At 41.5% G+C, this 19,170-nt stretch overlaps 1 protein-coding gene across 2 annotated transcripts in view; it reads right to left on the bottom strand.

Annotated features, from left to right (window-relative positions):
• drp2 (dystrophin related protein 2) overlaps window positions 1-19,170 on the bottom strand; it is a 137,541-nt gene that overhangs the window by 40,689 nt on the left and 77,682 nt on the right. For both annotated transcript variants that reach the window (XM_034093720.1, XM_034093719.1), the window contains 9 exons: window positions 16,092-16,212; window positions 15,449-15,560; window positions 14,125-14,281; window positions 10,878-11,024; window positions 6,030-6,108; window positions 4,236-4,296; window positions 2,799-2,860; window positions 2,231-2,305; window positions 524-725 (listed from right to left, as the gene is read on the bottom strand). In XM_034093720.1, coding sequence (XP_033949611.1) covers window positions 524-725; window positions 2,231-2,305; window positions 2,799-2,860; window positions 4,236-4,296; window positions 6,030-6,108; window positions 10,878-11,024; window positions 14,125-14,281; window positions 15,449-15,560; window positions 16,092-16,212 — 1,016 coding nt within the window. The remainder of the gene's footprint in view (window positions 1-523; window positions 726-2,230; window positions 2,306-2,798; window positions 2,861-4,235; window positions 4,297-6,029; window positions 6,109-10,877; window positions 11,025-14,124; window positions 14,282-15,448; window positions 15,561-16,091; window positions 16,213-19,170) is intronic.

Raw genomic sequence — 19,170 nt, 5'->3', positions numbered from 1 at the left:
TAGAGAGATCAAACCAAATAGGAGGTGAGGAGAAACCGAGTAAACCAACAACAGATTAAAAAAGCAAGACATTACGAAAATGGTAAAAGGGGACTTGACAGAAGCCGAGGGGCTAAGTGGAGGCTTTAGCTTGGCCTGAGAGTAGAGAGACAGAAAAAGCTTGATGATTAACTACTAAAACAAGAGTAGTATAATTATCTTGAACGACTGCTTTACGATTAGCCTTTTTCTCATAATTCACATTTTTCAGCCGTCATATAAACTCTATGGTCAGAGCCACCTATTCAGGATGAATCAGGAGTAAGCCAAACATAATTGAAAGTAAGGTAAAGGCATGTTTCTTTGTATTTAGGTGCTTATTAACATTGGACTTGAAAAGGATAATCATGTTGCTCTATGTCTGCTGGAGAAACTAACCTGATGACCGAAGGGCATAATAGCTGTGATGTTAGAATATACTCAATGCATTTTTCAACACAGCTCTCAATATATACTTGGAGACATCCCACCGCAGGTTACCCACCTGTCGTAGACATTGAGCAGCCAGTTGAGACACATGTCGACGCAAAGAGGAATGTTGACCAGGATGGACCTCTCCTCCTCCAGCTTCTCGTACAGAGACGTCAGACTGTGGATCATCTCCACCACGTCCATCACATGCTCCCCCTGCTGCAGCTCCTGCTCCCGAAACACGTCCACGAGGCTGCTCAGCACCACCAAATCCACTAAAACACACACATAGAGACATATTAGAAACAGACAGAAACACTTTGTGACCATGTGCATGTACTGTATGCTTTTTAATTGAAAAATTGTTATGTGTATGTATGAAGGTTTGGTATTTGTTGTATGGTTAAAGAAAGAGTTAACTTTTTATCATGTAACCAGTCATGCATCTACTCATGCTGGAGATATAACAGCTACATTCATACATAGATGGCTGCATATTCACCTCCGAACAAACAAACGCTCACAGACACAGGATCATCCTCACCTCAGCAAATGAGAGTACAGGCCATAGCATAGTGCTTATTCACCCGTTTTGCCCACTAAAGCCTGACCAGGTGTTTCAAGAGCAGTGACACAAATTAGATTTTGTTCTCCTAAACTAATTTGATGGCCCATCCCGAGGAGTGGAGCTAAAAGGGTGTCCGTTGATGCCAGGTATAATTGGATAGCGCGATAATGAGGTAGAACAGAGAGAGGAGATAACAGGAGTATTCTCTGGGTTGGGAGGAATCACCTAAAATGTATTTCTGATGGGCTCTTAGGCAGCACTGCTCAATCATTCACAAAGTGTGCAAAGAGAAAGAGAGAGAGTGCTGTTATCAAGGCAGCCTAGCAATTAAATTCTGTAACGATATCAACTAGCAGGGTGAGATAAGAGAGCTTCAAGAGAAAGAGATAGAGAGAGTCATTGAAAGAGGTTTTTCACAGTACTCTGAGCATGCTGAGGGTTTATTACAGCAACTCTGGGACGGGAGGAGAGGACGGTTTGGAGGAAGGTGGCAAGGCAGGGAAGGAAAGGGGCTGAACATGAGGAAGGAAAAGTGTGAAATTGGCCACTTGCAGCAGCATATACTGTATGAGCTCATCTGGTGTCAGTGGGGGTTAGAACACTGCGGGCTGACGAAGGATGGACGAAGCCAGGGTTAAGTGGGGATAGGGGAACCAAAAGCACCGAATGTGAGGCATAGAGAAATACAAATAATCATGAAGAGTAGTTGTGGAAGAATTAGCCGTTATTATAGCAGAAAGTAAGAGGTTCTGGCCCCAGAAGAGTACAACAAGTGCTTTGACCCTGAATGGGCAGGTTTTCCAGCCTTAACCATGCAGCAATAATTAATTGCGTTCTCATTTGTACGTCAAATGGACCAATTAATAGCTCTAATTACCGAGCACACCAACGATCCGCGCTGTAATGAAAATGTTGAAGTAATGCGGCGCCTGAGTGGTTTCTAGTGGCTCTTGAGTTTATCAATACTTTGTATTTCTGCATTTCTAAGCCAGCGTTGGAGAGAATATTTCTACATTGCAAAGGATTGTAGGGAGATGCGATGAAATCTTTGACAACAGAATAAAGAAATGTGCCACAGCTAATCGTTATATCTCTTTCGCAAAGAGAGCTTGTCATCGAGGATGAATGTTGGTGCAGGATAACACAATATCACTTAATCAGCCATCCCAGCGTTGCAGGCAGGAAATGCCATCGATGAAAAAGTGTACGTACATCTCAGAGCCTTCTGAACTTTCCGCAGCTTCATGGCTGTTCTGTATGCAGAGAACTTGATGTTGTTCATATCCGCTAATGGAGGGAAAGAGAGAGATAGAACGAGATTAGAGTAAATGAGAAGATGAGGGGAAACAAACCCACCCTGCCATCGACGAATTAGACGTTGCTATCTCTTCTCTTGGTTATCACACATTGCAGGAGTCATTACAGACGTGTATGTGTGTGTGCACATGCGTGTGTCTAGCTGAGCATGTGTTTGCAACAGCGTGTCTATCCCCTTTAGAAGTGTCAGATCAGATTAAAAGTAAAACACATGATGTCGTTTAATCACAATTAATTAAAGGCTAAGCAAAAGGCAATCACAGCGCTGACAAATTGGTCCTTGTAGGTTAATGATAGTGGAGATGTAGTCCCTGAGGTGTTTGAAACACAGGGCCTTTAATGAGCTGCGTGACAGGGCCTACAAAGCGGGAGCCTGGTGGATTTGTGCTGCTGCTGAAGCTCAGTGGGGGTCCTGAGCAAATGAGCGGGACTTGAAGGGTAATTTAATTGTGCCCTTACTCACCCAGCGCTTGGTAGAGTTCTGTCATCTTTGGATGGTCCCAGCACGTTGTCTGGGCCTGATGGCTGGGGGAAGACAGGAAGAAAATGGACAAAATGTGGAATAATTTGTGAAGCAGGCTAGAAAGGAGGTTCCAATTGCAGTCCAGAAACATCAATTGGAGTACAAATGAGCTGAGGGAAGCAGAGATGAGAGGTGAGGCGGACGGTAAAAGAAAGGAGATGAGACAGTAACATGTGAGGACTGGATAGGATGACCGCGGTTACAAGAGGCTTTTGGCCTGTAATGGGAAGACAAAGGTCAAACATGATTTAAGTTAAGGCATCAAAGTCCCAAACCCCTGCCGCAGATAAATTGCTTCGTGGCTTCACTTAGGGAAAGTACATGTAATCCAAACCCGCACATACAAAGCAAAACATACATTTTCATCCCACTTCTGTCTCTGGGTACATGAAGAAAAAAAGAAAGGTCCAATAAGAAAGTACAAACGCATCGAATAAATCAGAAACTCAAAAGCAGGATGTCTGCCAGGACCCAGGGGCCTTTTTGGGCAGCACTCATCGTTTTACCTGTGCGAGTGGTCATTGATTGCTACCCAATGAAGTGCTACTCAGATACTACTCCCACTCCTGTTGGTACAGTAATATAGCCCACAAAGAATTGACTAGCAGACTTAAATAAGACCCGCGAGATTCTGTTGCACCTGATTAAGAAAATAAATACCCATAGCTTGCAGAAGAACTCCCGTAAATCTGCACAGTTAAAAACCTGCACACAAACACACCATGCTGTAGGCACACACACACACACACACACACACACACACGCACGCACGCACGCACGCACGCACGCACGCACGCACGCACGCACGCACGCACGCACGCACGCACGCACGCACGCACACACACACACACACACACACACACACACCACACACACACACACACACACACACACACATTGATAGTTCATTGATAAAACCAGCAGAACTTTAAAGGTGAAATAGTATTGATTAGTTAAATAGATTAACAGACGAGTGCTCAAGCAAATAGGGCTCACGGGTCCTCTCTGGATCGTTTAGTACTGTATGTATTTGCTATCCAGTGGTATTTCTACACAAATGAAAGGATCTTTAAAATTGTGAGGCAAGAACTGTTCGGATTTGGGTTGGATTTAGCAGTTAGTGATGTGATTTAAGTTGTGTCAAAGCTGGTAGTTTTCTTCTCTTACTCCCCGAAAATACTGATACAAATACTACCAGCCAATCACAAAAGTAGTTTTGAATAACCGTACAAACAGCCTGTTTCAGGAAAGTTTAGTGTGAAACCTAATAGAGAAACAGCAGACATGTTCATTACTCATAAAGATCAAAAATACTAGCACCTGAATCCAGAAATAACGTTATCACAATAAAGAAATTGACCATGAGGTTACACTTACTTGATGTAGTAGGGCACTTTGTTTGGGGAGATTGCACGCTCCCAGGGTATCTGCACTGAACCTGAGCAAACACACAGACACCAAATCAATCTCAGAATTGGCATGTTTCGCATGAAAATCCATTGTTCACAGCGTGTCCATTCAGCGCTTCATAACAGAGCCACTCTGGAGTACACCAAGCGCAGTAAAGCCAAAGAGACATGTCTATTGTGTCGGGTTTCCACATACGGCCGGTTTGTTTGGTGCAGCCTAACACACGTGAGGCAGAGCACTCGGTGAGACGGGTTGACTGTAGTGCTTTAACCGGCCTACAAAACTGAACCACAAGAGGTTCAGCAGAGGATCAAACAGGACAGACTGCACCTGACGAAGCAACAGGCAGACAATACGCACCGCTACACTGATAAACAGGCATACACGCAACCGTACACACACCTTGTCATTGTACATTTTATCACGACACAGCACAATGCAGAATTATATCTTGTGGTTCTGCACAAGAGAAAAGTACTCCAACGCACAAAGACTGAAGTAGACTCAAAATATGCATTAAGTGCCTCCACTCAAGTACCGACACAATACATTAGAAATAAAGTACCTGCACAGGTATCATCAAATAAGCATCAAGTATTCACTGTGGAGGAAATGTCAGCTCTTGGCATTATATAATCATATTATTAAAGTTGTTAATACTTGTGCATCAATGCATAGGTAACATTTAACATTGGAAGCTGGTCCAAATGGAAATGTTTAAAAACCATTCATTGTTTGGTAGTTCAGTCAAGATGATCCCTATAGGGATTGGGCATCCTCCAAAAGATCACAAGACTAATCCTTTAATAATAATGATAATAATAATACATAATACATGATACTTGTATAGCGCTTTTCTAGAAACTCAAAGACGCTTTGACAGAGAATAAAAAAACGATGGGTTAGCAAACCAGTTATAAGTTAAACGACATCAATTTCAACGATGTCCTTGTCTTTTCTCTGATCAGGGTTTATTGATTTGCTTTCAGGGGTTAATTATTGTTGAGTTTTGCACAGACATCGGAGGACACAAACAAAATACATGTATAATTCACAAATTGCAAAATGCTAAATTGCCTTTGAAATGTAGAAAGGTAGTGTTACAAATAGAAATGGAATAAAAATAGAAGTACAAATTCAAGTTATATTGAACATTCACCCGTGGCACACATAATCTGTTTCAAACAAACCCCATAGGCATGATACCATTTGTACAATATGGACTACTGTAGGTTCAGTGGGCTGAGGGGTCAGTGGGGTTGGTCTATATACTGTAAGCCCCTGTGAGCCAGCGTGACAGCAGTGAAACAGGATGGGGTTTGGAGGAGGCTCACAAGCACACAGCACTGCAGAGGCCCCCACACAGAGAGCACTGCAACACACATCAGCTTCAATTAGGAAGAGTAAATCAATATCTTCTGCTCTCCTGCATCTTCTCTGTAGCCTTTGAAGAGCAGCAGGTGAAAGAAGAGACATAATTAACAAATATGTATCTCCGCTCAAATGAGAGCAATGACGGATCCGATGAGGGATGTTTATCGCAGCGATGTGCTGGAACTGAAGAAGAAAGATGAGCAAAGCCAGCAAGCTCCACCTCTAACCCAAATACAGTACACACACATGGAGTGGTTTAGAGACTTATCATAACAAACTGCAATACACCTAACCCTCTTTTTCATCACCCTACACGCTGAGATGGAGCTTTGGCACAGATCGGCGCATCATGAGGAACCAACTTCAAATAGCAGGAGAGGAGCTTACTGGAAAGGAAGTGCTGGGATCCGGGACCAAAGTCTCTATGTGCATCCTGGAGCTGCGTCAGCCGCTCCTCTATGGAAGCCTGAGGACACACACACACACACACACACACACACACACACACACACACACACACACACACACACACACCCACACACACACACACACACACACACACACACACACACACACACACACACACACACACACACACACAGTTAAATCAAAGGGAAACCTGCCGTTCATCCCCCTTCGCTACAAATCCCCAAAAGAAAGAACTGCACGCACGCAGACCACCTGTTTCTCCTCCATTAGTTAACTACAGAATATAAATGATGTCTTTTTCCTCTGCTGCCCCTCTTGAAGGTCTTTGAAAGCCTTTGCAGAGCGGCAGGTAGGAAGTGAAGACAAAGATTACCAAATAATATATTTGTTCTTGAAACGAGGACAACAGCGCCTGGTTCGCAATGGCAGTGTGGAAAAGAGATAACAGAAGATGAAATGAGAGAAGGAGCGGGTGCAAAGCCTCACATGTGTTGCGTCAATAACCATGGAGACTGCGTTGACAAAATTAAGTTTGCTTTAGTAAAAGCAGTTACTGTATGTTTCCCACCAAATGGGATTTAGTCTGCCTAATCCTGGTTTATTTGAAATGAATTGGATTTGGCACATGAATCATTGTCAGCTGGATGTTTATAACGCTCTCTCAAACAACGGGAGGTGAATCCACTCGCAGGGAGGTAGAGAGACAGATAAAGAGAAGAAGAGAGAGAGGACACAGTGAGGGACAATGAGTCGTAATGTGTAAAGGTAGATGTATTGAGTCGGCATTTTTCACTGTGTACACACATCATTTCTCGCTCAACCAGAACATATAACAATAAACTCTAGAGCGTGATTTAAATTGCTTGTGACTAATATAGAGCATTGTCAATGTGCCAATTGTGCCGGTTGTACAATCTATTTGTTGTGCAGGCAATTTGGGCTGCCATAGGGAAGACAAATGACCGTATTATCCATGATCGACAAATATTTACTAATCAAATTTGAAAATAAATTTTTCGCTGGCATCAGAGCAGCCAAAATCAACAGGGCACCGGATGTTGTCGGTATTTAGCATTTATCATTTTTAATTAAAAACCTGTTAAGCCCCAAGGTCCCCGCCGGCGGACAACACTGTGTCTCAGGGGATCTTAATATTTAAGAACCTATTATTGTGTTATACCAGATTAACGGGAATAATCTCAGCTAACTGACGATACAAACCATTTTTACCAAAACAAAACACAAGTCTCATAAGAAGCATCTAAATGACCCCTGAGCGAAAAATGCTAACGCACTTTGCCACAGAACTCAAGATAAAAGATACCCTTATTACTTATCGTAGCTGCACATACAAGATATCCGATTAAAGCTGAGGTTCCACAGATTATTTAGGTATAGTATCATCACTGAGTGATCCAAACTCTAGACAGGGGAAGCAAACACAGACCTTCACCGGAGCTTTTACAGGAGATCGTTTCACTGTAGCTGTCAATCTGATCAAAAGACTGGTTCAATGGCATTAAAACGAGAAAAAACGCGGCTGAATCGGTTAATCCATAGGTTGATAAATTTTCGGGGTGATAATTTTTTTAATTTATAATCCATAATTCAATTTGTATGTAATAATCGGAGAGTAAAAGTTAGCTGCTAATGGTAGCCACCAGAGTTATCGCAGCTTCCGGTCTTGGCTATGCGGCAGTCTCACACACACACACACACCACACGCACACACGCACACGCACAACACGCACACGCACACGCACACGCACACACACACACACACACACACACACACACACACACACACACACACACACCCATTACCAAATAAGGAGTATGTGGGAGTTCCCTTCGATTCCATTGGCTCTGACGGTTAGAAAGAGATGTCAATCAGCAAAATCGACCAAGGGGGGCCAGAGTTAGGTCAAATGACCCCAGAAGTGTTTTTTTTTTTACTAAATCTCTCTAAAAAGGTCGAATTTCACTTGTTTTGCATCAATCTTGATACAGGGTACTTATTATATGTTGTAGTTTGGATTCCTATAGCTTTTAGTCTACCATCCCATCATTCAAGGGTGGTTTTCACTATAAGTAATCTTTTTATGTTGGACGGCCACAATAATTTACATGTTTTTACTGTGTTCAATCTGAATTTACTTTAAAATAAAAACATCTATATTGATTCTGACACTCCTACATCCAACTCACAGGTGTAACCTTGCTTTGAGAAAAAGTATTATTAATTTAACCCTTTTAGAAGGGAAGATATTATAGGTCATTTGTTCTGGGAATGTCATTTTCGAGCCTGAGACCTGAAAAACAGGCTCGGGGCTTAACAAGTTGAGAGAAATAGGACACTAAGAGGGGGAAATGGAAAGCGTTCCTCCATTCTGCTTTCACAGTGAAAGATAGCAAGTCAATGCATCTTAATGCGCTGAAATGAATTAAAGTGGATGAGTACAGATATCAGGTTGGCCGTACTGTGAGCAAAGAAGCTCAACGAATGTTTTTCTAAAAACCATTCGCAACACCTGTCTCTTCATATGTGACTGGGCATTCCCTTATATCAAAGACATTTTGATAACAGTCCAATACCTGGGAGACGAATATCTGCTGGTGACTATAGACACTGAGAGCCTTTCAAACAGTGGCAATCATCGGGGGGAAAGGAGTCTCAGTTCCTGAATCAAAGACCAGAGGACATGCAGCTGTAGCGCACTGTACATCAAAGATTGGCAGAAACTTTGTTGTAAAATTACTTTTTCATGAGGACTTCTTCACCTCCAATGCAAAAGGACATCCATGAGCAAAAGTCCTAATTTATCTTCTTTGTTTGCAGCGCAACAATACTGTGCTAAAAAACATAAGAGTGGGGTGGACATTTGTAGAGGATGTGATAATGCAGGCTCCAGAAAGTGTGTAATTGTAATTGAATGCCCATCTGAAGGCTTTTAACGACCGTTTAAACCTCACTATGCATCGTGACCTCGTGAAAGAACAAACTTCAAGATGTTTTAATTATAGCAGAAGGAAGATATGCTACTGCTGTGTACTAAAACAAGACCGACTGATGCTTCCATTTATATTCAAGCTCTTTCCATCCCACACATTAAAGAAAGAGTCAGACAGTACAGCTGCATCTGTAGGATAAGCACCTTTTTAACAAAGTGCACCTGAGAGTTTTGAACCAATACATGACTGCAGGGTCTTCAATACAAGACAGAGGCTAAATCCATACTGTATTATAATTATTCACAGCATGTACTTAAAAACATTTTAGTATACTGTTTTGGCATTTAGTAAAGAAACATAGCATACACTTTGATACTAACATGACATTATCAATAACTGCGACTGCTGCTGCTTATTAAACTTCACTGCATTTTGGGAGAAAATTGTGTACTAAAAACAACTCAACTGTATTTGGCATGCACATTGGATTTGAGTGAACTTCTTTAGTGAATCTTTCTATTGTATACACCAGCATGGAGTATGAATTTGGGACATGGCATAAGAGCCTTGCATTTTTAGGGTGATAGAGGAAAAGTCAAACGATCAACAAAGGTATCAGAGTTTTTCCTGAGAGGAACATTAATATCTGGACCATTTCAACTAATGCATCCATTAGCTAATGAAACGTTTCTCTAGAAACCACAAACTGGTGGTGGTGGTGGTGCTAGACGTCAGGGGATCATCTAAGTCATTAATAAACATTGTCTGGGGAACATTAATGTCAGTACAACATTTCATCCTAATCCATTCAATAATTGTTGAGCTATTACAGTTTAGCCCAACGTGACCAACTGTCAAACCAACATTGCCCTCCTTAAAGAAAAACAACTAAATACTGTAATATTTAAACCAGGCTGTCAAGAAAACCTTCAGTAAGCACCAACATAAGACTTTTCACCCCAAACAGTCCAATAGCTTTCACTTAAACAAAGGCTGAAGCTACTCACTTTATTTGCTTCAATCACAGCAACAGTTATTTTCACTGATCTGCTCTGTTGTGCTCTCCTCATGAGCTGTTTTACTCTGGGCTATGGCGAGGCCGCATGAGAAACACGAAAGATGTAATTTAAGAGTCACGGAGCAGTGAGTGTGCAAAGTGGATAGTGGAAATTCATTTCTAAGAATTGTTGGAGGGACATTACCATCATCATGTTCAGATGGCAGAAGGCCAGACAGGCGTAGTGGCAATTATAAAATGATGACGAGGCCATTGACTGTGGATAAGGTGTCATGAGGGTTATCTGATGGGAACAGGGGGTTCTCACTTGAATGGATGCTGTTGTGCTTGTGGGAGCACTACAGGGGTTGCTGATGGAGAATAGAGCATGAGCCTGGAAGTTGCACACTGACACTAATGCTCACTGGATAATGCATCCATACATTCAGCTAAGACTCGAGGGAAGGGCGAGTCCAGTTCACTGATTCCAAGGCACTTGGAGTTTAAATCCTTATTTTATTCTGCGTATTTCTCACTTTAACTCTCCATTCATGATGCATGCCATTGCCAGAGACCTCATCTACACAGCAACTTTACATGTTCAATGTTTAAACAATTCTGACCAATAGACAACACACACATGTCCCTTTATCCATCCCTGATAACACCATTTTCCTACAAACATTGAAAGAGATGTAACAGACACTAGGGTGTGGTTATCACAAAAAGCCTCATCTTGCATTAGGGCAAACATTAAACATGGAATCACTCTCTAATGTCTCCCTTGAATATGATTGCTGTAAAAGCTGCTGCTGACAATGTCAAACAGTCAACACAGGCCCAGCAGTAATCTCTACCTGCAGCACTTTCCATCTGCTGTTCAGATGCTCCAGGGCTCGGGCGTTATCCATCGACAAATGTACATCTGAGATAGCCAGCTGGTGGGCAAGATCATTGATGTGCTTCATGCCCTCCTTCACCTGGGTCAGCTCCTCCTTAAATAACTGCAGGAGTACGAGAGAAGGCCAAACAAACAGAGGGGAAAGGAGAGGGGGATGGAAGACACAAGAAATAAAACATGAAATATAGGATAAATATAATACACAGCCGAACATCAAGTCTGTACAAAATCCACCCAAATTGAATAAAAGACAAAGATCAATTGAAATGTAATCTGTTATTGCTGCCGGTTTTGTTCTATCTAGAAATACTTTGGCAGAAACCAAGAACTTTAATAAAAATGAAAATGATTTATAATGGTATTGGAAAAACACCAATCTCTGTTGTAGACTTTATATGCGAGACAGGAGGGAGACTCTGGAGTTTATACAGTAAACAGTGTGTAACTCACGGTGCACAATAACAACAGTATACAGGTTTATGTGTTCATACCGTGATCAGTCCACTGAATCCTTATGACTGAACTGTATGATGTGTGTATCTGTTTAAAGAAGCCACCAGCGGCTCTGTAGGTTACTCTGTCGGTCCCAAACATTGTAGTTTTTAGAAGTATGGCATGGAGGTGATGTGTATGAAAGTGTCTAAAAGGCCAGTGAGAGAGGCTTATAGCAAAAAGGTGCAAAACCTTCCTTTTCTCCTTGGCCAAACTTGTTTATTTGTGCCAATTGTAGACTTTTTTTTATTTGCTGTGTAAAAATGTTTCCACTGATAAAAAATACAGACCCACACCAACTTATAGTCAGCTTGCATCTAAAGAAATGGCTCTTCATGATATGAATAGCTATTCTATTTCTTTTTTCAGAACTGTTGTAATGTGCATTTCCGCTCTGTGGGACGGATAAAGGGATTCCGATTCTGATGTATGAATGATGTGAGTAAAGGTACTATGATGCATTCACAACTAGCAAACTGCAAGGGAAAAACTAGGACCACCTTGAGTTTAAAGACTTCCTCTAAATGTCTTCCTGAGAGTATAACTCCAATGACATACAAATGTTTTAAGCTAATGTTAAAAAACTAATTTGGCTGAAATTGTTTACTGTAACATCTTACACTGCACTGTAACTTTTATTCATGTACCTGTATTATTTATTATCTTTGCTTTTTAATGTTTCTAAAGTGTTTTATGCTCTTAATGTCTTTGAACTTTGAATTGCCTTGTGTCGAAAAGTGCTATATAGGCAAGGCAAGTTTATTTATATAGCACCTTTCAACACAAGGCAATTCAAAGTGCTTTACAAAAAACGAAAGACATTAAGAAAATGGCATTTAAAATCAGTCATTAAAAAGAAAAGATAATAAAATAAACATTAAAAGAAAAAAATACATGGATAAAAGTTACAGTGCAGTTTAAGATGTGAAAAGTTCAATTAAAAGCAGCGACAAAAAGAAAAGTCTTTAGTCTGGATTTAAAAGTAGTAAGAGTTGCAGCGGACCTGCAGGTTTCTGGGAGTTTGTTCCAGATATTTGGAGCATAATAACTGAACGCTGCTTCTCCATGTTTAGTTCTGACTCTGGGGACAGAAAGCTGACCAGTCCCTGAAGACCTGAGAGATCTGGATGGTTCATAATTTAGCAGGAGGTCAGAAATGTATTTTGGGCCTAAACCATTCAGTGCTTTATAAACCAGCAGCAATATTTTGAAATCTATTCTTTGACACACAGGAAGCCAGTGTAAAGACTTCAGAACTGGAGTGATGTGATCCACTTTCTTAGTGTCAGTGAGGACTCGAGCAGCGGCGTTCTGAATCAGCTGCAGCTTCCTAATAGATTTTTTAGTGAGACCTGTGAAGACACCATTGCAGTAGTCGAGTCTACTGAAGATAAAAGCATGGACAAGTTTTTCCAAATCCTGCTGTGACAGTCTTTTAATCCTAGATATATTCTTTAGGTGATAGTAGGCTGATTTAGTAACTGTTTTAATGTGACTGTTGAAACTCATGACTACACCTAGATTTCTGGCTTTATCTGTTGGTTTGAACATTGCAGACTGAAGCTCAGCGCTAACTTTTATACGTTCTGCCTTGGCTCCAAAGACCATTACCTCAGTTTTATCTTTGTTTAATTGGAGAAAGTTCTGACACATCCAGTCATTGATTTGTTCAATGTAAATAAACTTGCCTTGCCTAATTGATAGTAACCTGCAGTTTGAGCAGAAAAAAACCCTGTGGCGGATTCACAGTGTGTATAAATTCACTTAAATCACTATTTGTAATGATAGGCCTGACATCTGCATGTATGTTGAGTGCTGACAGCAATTAGCAAGTAAAGGCAACACAAATGACAGGCAGAGGTGTGAGAAATGCATTACTCTAATCGTGGTATTCTAGGAGCGAGTGTAGAGCTAAAATATGCTTTTTTCCTTGCAGAAATAAGCATAACATTCCTCCAATTAAAGTGTTGGTTGCTCTCAATTTCATGTGACATTATGTTACAATTTTGGGTTTTGAACTGTTCAAAACTTTCAAATGTCAAATCTTGGGAGGCAGTTGCTATTTTCTAACATTTATAAACCACATTGTAGAACTTTCGAAAATAAGCCTTAGCGGCAGCCCTATACGTGATTCTGCATGTATGCATAATGTGCATATATCCATGTGTGTGTGTTTGTGTGTGTGTAAATGTGAATGAGGGAGTAGAGTTGAGGACAACTGACAAGCCTGCCCTTAAGTGTGAGCTGAACATGTGCTGGCTGTGACAGGACTCCAAACAGTGACATGATTATTGTGAAGTGCTGCTAATGAATAGCGCCACGCAATTACGGGCAGCAGCGTCAGCTCGGCACTCCATAATGACAGCACCAACAACCTGCCATTTGTGTAACAACATCCATCCAACTGGGGCGTTGTAACCTCTGCCAGCTCAGCGTGTCAGTATGAAGTGCCACTTTGTGTCATCATCTGTCATATCAAAGCCCCTCTGACGTGTACTCAGGCAAAAAACAAACATTTTAGGGCAACGCAGCCTGATACACTCACTTATTCATGTGTTTCATATCAATGCTGGATGTGACTGTTTTGATGTTTGTTTATGATGTACATTTTTAGCAATTTATATCAGGGATTTATGATAGTGTGCCTGCATGCAGTCTGTCTGCTTGAGTGAGATAAAGAGTAATAGAGAGCAGGCTATTTTCCGGTCTACCTTGGTGGCGTCTATGTGGTCCTGCAGAGAGTCGATGAAGAGGTCTCCGACGGGCTCCCAGGCGGCCCGCACCCCCTCCGCCTGCTCCAGGGCGACTGCTAGCTCCTCCATCGCTGCCTGGATCTGCAGGAGACGCTCTAGTGTCATCTCCATGTGTCTGGGGGTTTTATGAAAACATAGCTCATTAAATAAACTACCTGCACCATTATAAGACAAACAAAATCAAAATCCATAGGGCATACAGTCAATCATATTTTTAATTGACCGACTTCAAAGTCATAATTGTAATTTCTACTCTATCTTTAATATTTCCATGAAGGCTTCTTAATTCATATTAGGCTATCTTTGACTCTTTATTTGCTGTAACAATGTACATTTCCCCTCCGTGGGACGAATAAAGGTATTCTGATCCTGTATTTCACTTGCATTTTATAATCTAAATACCTTCTCTTTTAAACAATGTTTCAATGTTCGTATGAGCTCTGAATTTCCTATTATCTAAAATGTAATGAATTTGTTTTCCTTATTGTTTCTGTAATTAATTATATTCGCCACATTTTGTAATCAGGTTTTGGTAATTGTACTACAGTATGTGTAATATATTGCTGCATAACTCTGCTATGGATCAACACACACACACACACACACACACACACACACACACACACACACACACACACACACACACACACACACACACACACACACACACACACACACACACACACACACACACACACACACACACACACACACACACACACACACACAAATACAATAAGACACACACACGGCAAATAACACTCTTGACTTTGTAGCTTAAGAAGTTACAGGCATATTGCTGTTGTATGGTAAGAGCACTTTCTCAAATATATTTTCATCGTTAATTTTGAAAGATATAAAAGGTAAAAGCGTATTTATCCCTGACTGAATAAAAAGTGATAAAAGAGTATATCACTTGATTCATGAGGGAACCAGGTAATTAAGTCTGAGACTTTGCTTTTATTTTTTGCTATAGAGAGTTTTCTCAATAGAGTTGAATTAAGTTTAATGAACACATGGACGGTAGAATGTACTTAAGCTCCCTATGGCCCATATAATTATTAAAATGTGTCAATCAATTACCCTCATCATATCAAACTTTAATTCCATTTAGTGAAAAACCTTGGAAGAGGTATTCAGATCCTTTTCTTTAAAAAGAAGAACCAATACCACAATGTAAAAATATTCCAATACAAGTAAAAGCATTCAACACTAATTGACTAAAAGTAGAGTGTTAGGGGCTGAATGGGAAGTTATTAAAGTACTTATTCTATGGTCTGACCTATGGCGGTCCACACAGCGAGCCGTCAGCTTCTCCCACAGATCACTGGCCACGTTCGCCTGCTTCCACACCGAGCGGCTCACATTTAGGATTCGCCGGTGCGGAGACACCTCTGCAGAGGGTGGAAGAGGTTAGACAGGGCCACATGGGGGGAAGAATAAAAAGTGCAAGAAAGGAAGTAAAAAATAGAGCAGGCAGAGAAGAGCAGGGTTTAGAAGTCAGATAAAGAGAAAAGGGCAATGATTGGAGAAGGATGGTAAACCAACTCCATTAAGGAAAAGTCAGCGAACGGAGCAGGGCAAAGCAAATTAGACACACAGGGGGAGTGAGGAGATTGCTGCAGTATTTCCCAGATCAGCATCCATTGCTGGGAGGCAAACAGTATGAGGAGGATGTGTCGGTGGAGAAGCAGCAGAGCTTGCTGTGTTATCGATCCGAGCACATGGTACTGTACAGCCTGTTAGCTGGGGGTAATTTGTCCCAACCTGCAAACTTTCCCTAAACTTAGTGCGCGGATCACTGCTGATAACTATTTCACCTGCATGGCTTCTAACAAATGAACCCCGGGGCTTAGCAGAGGGAGGTTTTGAGTATGATATTTTGGCTGGCGCAGCAGTTGGCACAGAGTAAGAAGGGAGCAGACCTTTGCCATCGGCCAGGGTCTCCTCTGGTTCCTGGAAGGGATGCTGAGCCAGAAAGGCCTGGGCAGACTCCAAGACTGAGTAGATGAACGGCCCACGCGACTTGACATCCTCCATGAAGGCCTACAGGGACACAAACACAAAGGGTAAAGTGTTTCAAAGTGGAGGAGAATGGAAGACATAAGCTGTTGTGCTAGTTGTAGCTGTGGAAGGGGAGTCCTTTAGGTTAAGCTGTAGCAGGCAGCAACCTTAAAAAAATGCACAACTTTTTAGGAAAAAACACTTACTTAGCCTGGTACAAAATAAACTTCTCTGCCTTCATGAAAACTCTACCCGGGGTGACATTTTATATCAAATCAAATCAAGTTTTATTTATATAGCACATTTATAAACGATTTTTGGTCGAGCCAAAGTGCTGTACATATAATAAAAATAGCCTACAGTAGAGACACTTTACAGCCAATACAACAGCACAGATTGTTCAGAATGAGACAATCTGACAGTATGAGAAAAACGACACCCTCTATCCTTAGACCCTCACATCGTACAAGGAAAAACTTCCAGAGAAAACCCACAGTTTAAGGGAAAATGGGAGAAACCTCAGGGAGAGCAACAGAGGAGGGATCCCTCTCCCAGGACGGACAGACGTGCAATAGATGCCGTGTGTAAATCGAAGAGATAATACATTTTACAGCATATAGACCGAATGTTAGGAAATGCATGTGTCTGTAATAAGAAGATGAATCCACGAGGATGTCAGCTACAATCCTGAGGAAGCCATCAGGGAAGCAGCATGACGAGACCAAGGCAGGACCGCAGAGACAGGTTCAGCCACAACCCCGATATCACTAGTGATAGTTAAGTTCCCTCACAGGTGCTCTGCTCTGAAGCATTACCCAGGCATGCCTCAGCTGAGCAAATATCCACCTCTTAACCCATTTTAGGATAAGCTGGGCAAAAGCCATTCTTGTCACCACCGCCTGGAGTGACACACATTATGGAGAATATTGTATTATATTATACAGTAAATAAGTGTAACCCACTCCTCCTACGATGCTTAATACAGAACCAAAGGCAAGGATTTTCTGTGTTTTCTCATTTTAAATAGAATTTCCTTGGAGTTTGGCAGTTGGTTGGTCATTTCGGAAATGTAAGACTCACTAAATAAAAATCCACAGATTAGTTGACAGTGAAAGCAATAGTTGGTTGGCGGCTTACTGCTTGTCAACAGATGTTATTTGTAAAATCACACATTTCCATGGTTATCACCAGTAAAATGTCCTACCACCGGCGCAAACTTTAGATTCCCATTATATGTGAATAGTGTAGCATGTTTATGGTAGAAACATTAAGTTCCCGCACTGCCTCAATCTTTAGACACAAAAAAAAGTATTTATTACCGACATGAGAAGAAATGTGACTCCAATGTTTTGGTCTTGGCATGATGCCATTATAGAGAGTAACATAGTCTACCAGACACACAGCCATGGCCAATGACCTGCGTAAATAAACCTGACCCGGCCTCCATTTATCTGTAATTTTCAGTGATTCACAACATGTCCAGGCAGCTAACAGGAACACACAGTAGAGTTTATGTCTGACCTCCATTATTCACTTTCTGCAGTGGCGTTTTCATTGGTCTACTTCAAATGATGTATCACCAGTGACCAATAATATTTCCAGCATTTACGAGTCGACGAGGATTGCATGAATGCACCATTAAGCAACTGACTGGCACACAGTAGATTACTGAATACTGACAGGCATTTTTGGAAAAGAAGATTTATTCTTGGTCGAATTTGCATGATCATTGTCATTCCTTCTTCAAATATTCATTTCAGAAATGCAGACTTTGGAGGATCCTTTACTGGATTGAAAAAAGCGAGAAGTTACAGAACAACTGTACATGCCAAAACACAGTGTAACAGCAGCACAAGCAGAGAGGATTCAAATAGTCAGACAACTTAAGCCACCACGATCTACTGCTCGTACCAGAACAGAACATGGGTAATGAATTGAGTAGTGTTTTTTTTATTATTTATGAACTTAACCTTTAATTTATGGAAGCAAAGTGTCTTTACTTTATTTCAACATTAGAAAGGCTCCCTTTAAGCTAACACACTCACATACAAGAGAACACCAAATAGCACACAAGAGGGAAATATGCTAGTTTGAATACATGGATTACCTACAGTATAGGAAACAATCTACTGGTAGGACCGCCTGAGATAACATGGCTGTCAGTTTGTGCTGAGAGCCTGGGGCACAATAGGAGACCAAATCTACTGGGAGTACTGGTCCGCCGGCCACCACAGACATGAGAGCCAATTAACTGGAGAGCCCTATAGTCCACATTTAGAAGCACTCCTTAAGCAAGAAGACACACACACACACACACACACACACACACACACACACACACACACACACACACACACACACACACACACACACACACACACACACACACACACACACACACACACACACACACACACACACACAAATATATACTGTAAATGCCTTCACTCCCCCACTGAGCAGATAAGCAGAGCCTCCCCAGTGCCTTGAGTAAATTCAGTATGTAAACCTTCTCCATTCATCTAACTTAATATGTGTTTGTATAAAACTCACTGCAGGTGTGTGAATTACTGCTGGTTTTCTTCAAAGTAATTTATTTCGTTGAGGCCATCCTTTTTTTGCTATGAAGAGATAACCATTCTAGCTGAACATTTGCATTTCAAGCTGGAATTAGCTGCGTTGTGCTGCAGCAGTGACAGTGTTTCAGTGAATACAGTGAAAAACCAGAGGACCTGAGCCCGGCAGGCCTGATAAACCAAGCAAACACCAGCCGGCCCTGAGCAAACATGCAGAAGTGTGTACCGGCTGGGAGCTGTGGCATGAGATAAGATTCCCACAGCAACAGTCATGGAGAAAAAGCTGCTGTCCCTTTTTCACACTCTCTTTTATAACAGACAAATTCCTCCGTCTTTCTCACATCCTCGCTTCCTTCCTCGCCTTTCCTTTCCGTTTCACCTCTTTTCATCCTCTCTAGCTCTCTTTATTCTCTCCATACCCTCT

Source organism: Pseudochaenichthys georgianus, chromosome 10 (assembly GCF_902827115.2).
Source record: "Pseudochaenichthys georgianus chromosome 10, fPseGeo1.2, whole genome shotgun sequence".
Classification (NCBI taxonomy): Eukaryota; Metazoa; Chordata; class Actinopteri; order Perciformes; family Channichthyidae; genus Pseudochaenichthys; species Pseudochaenichthys georgianus.
This window is presented reverse-complemented; position numbering and strand designations above follow the sequence as displayed.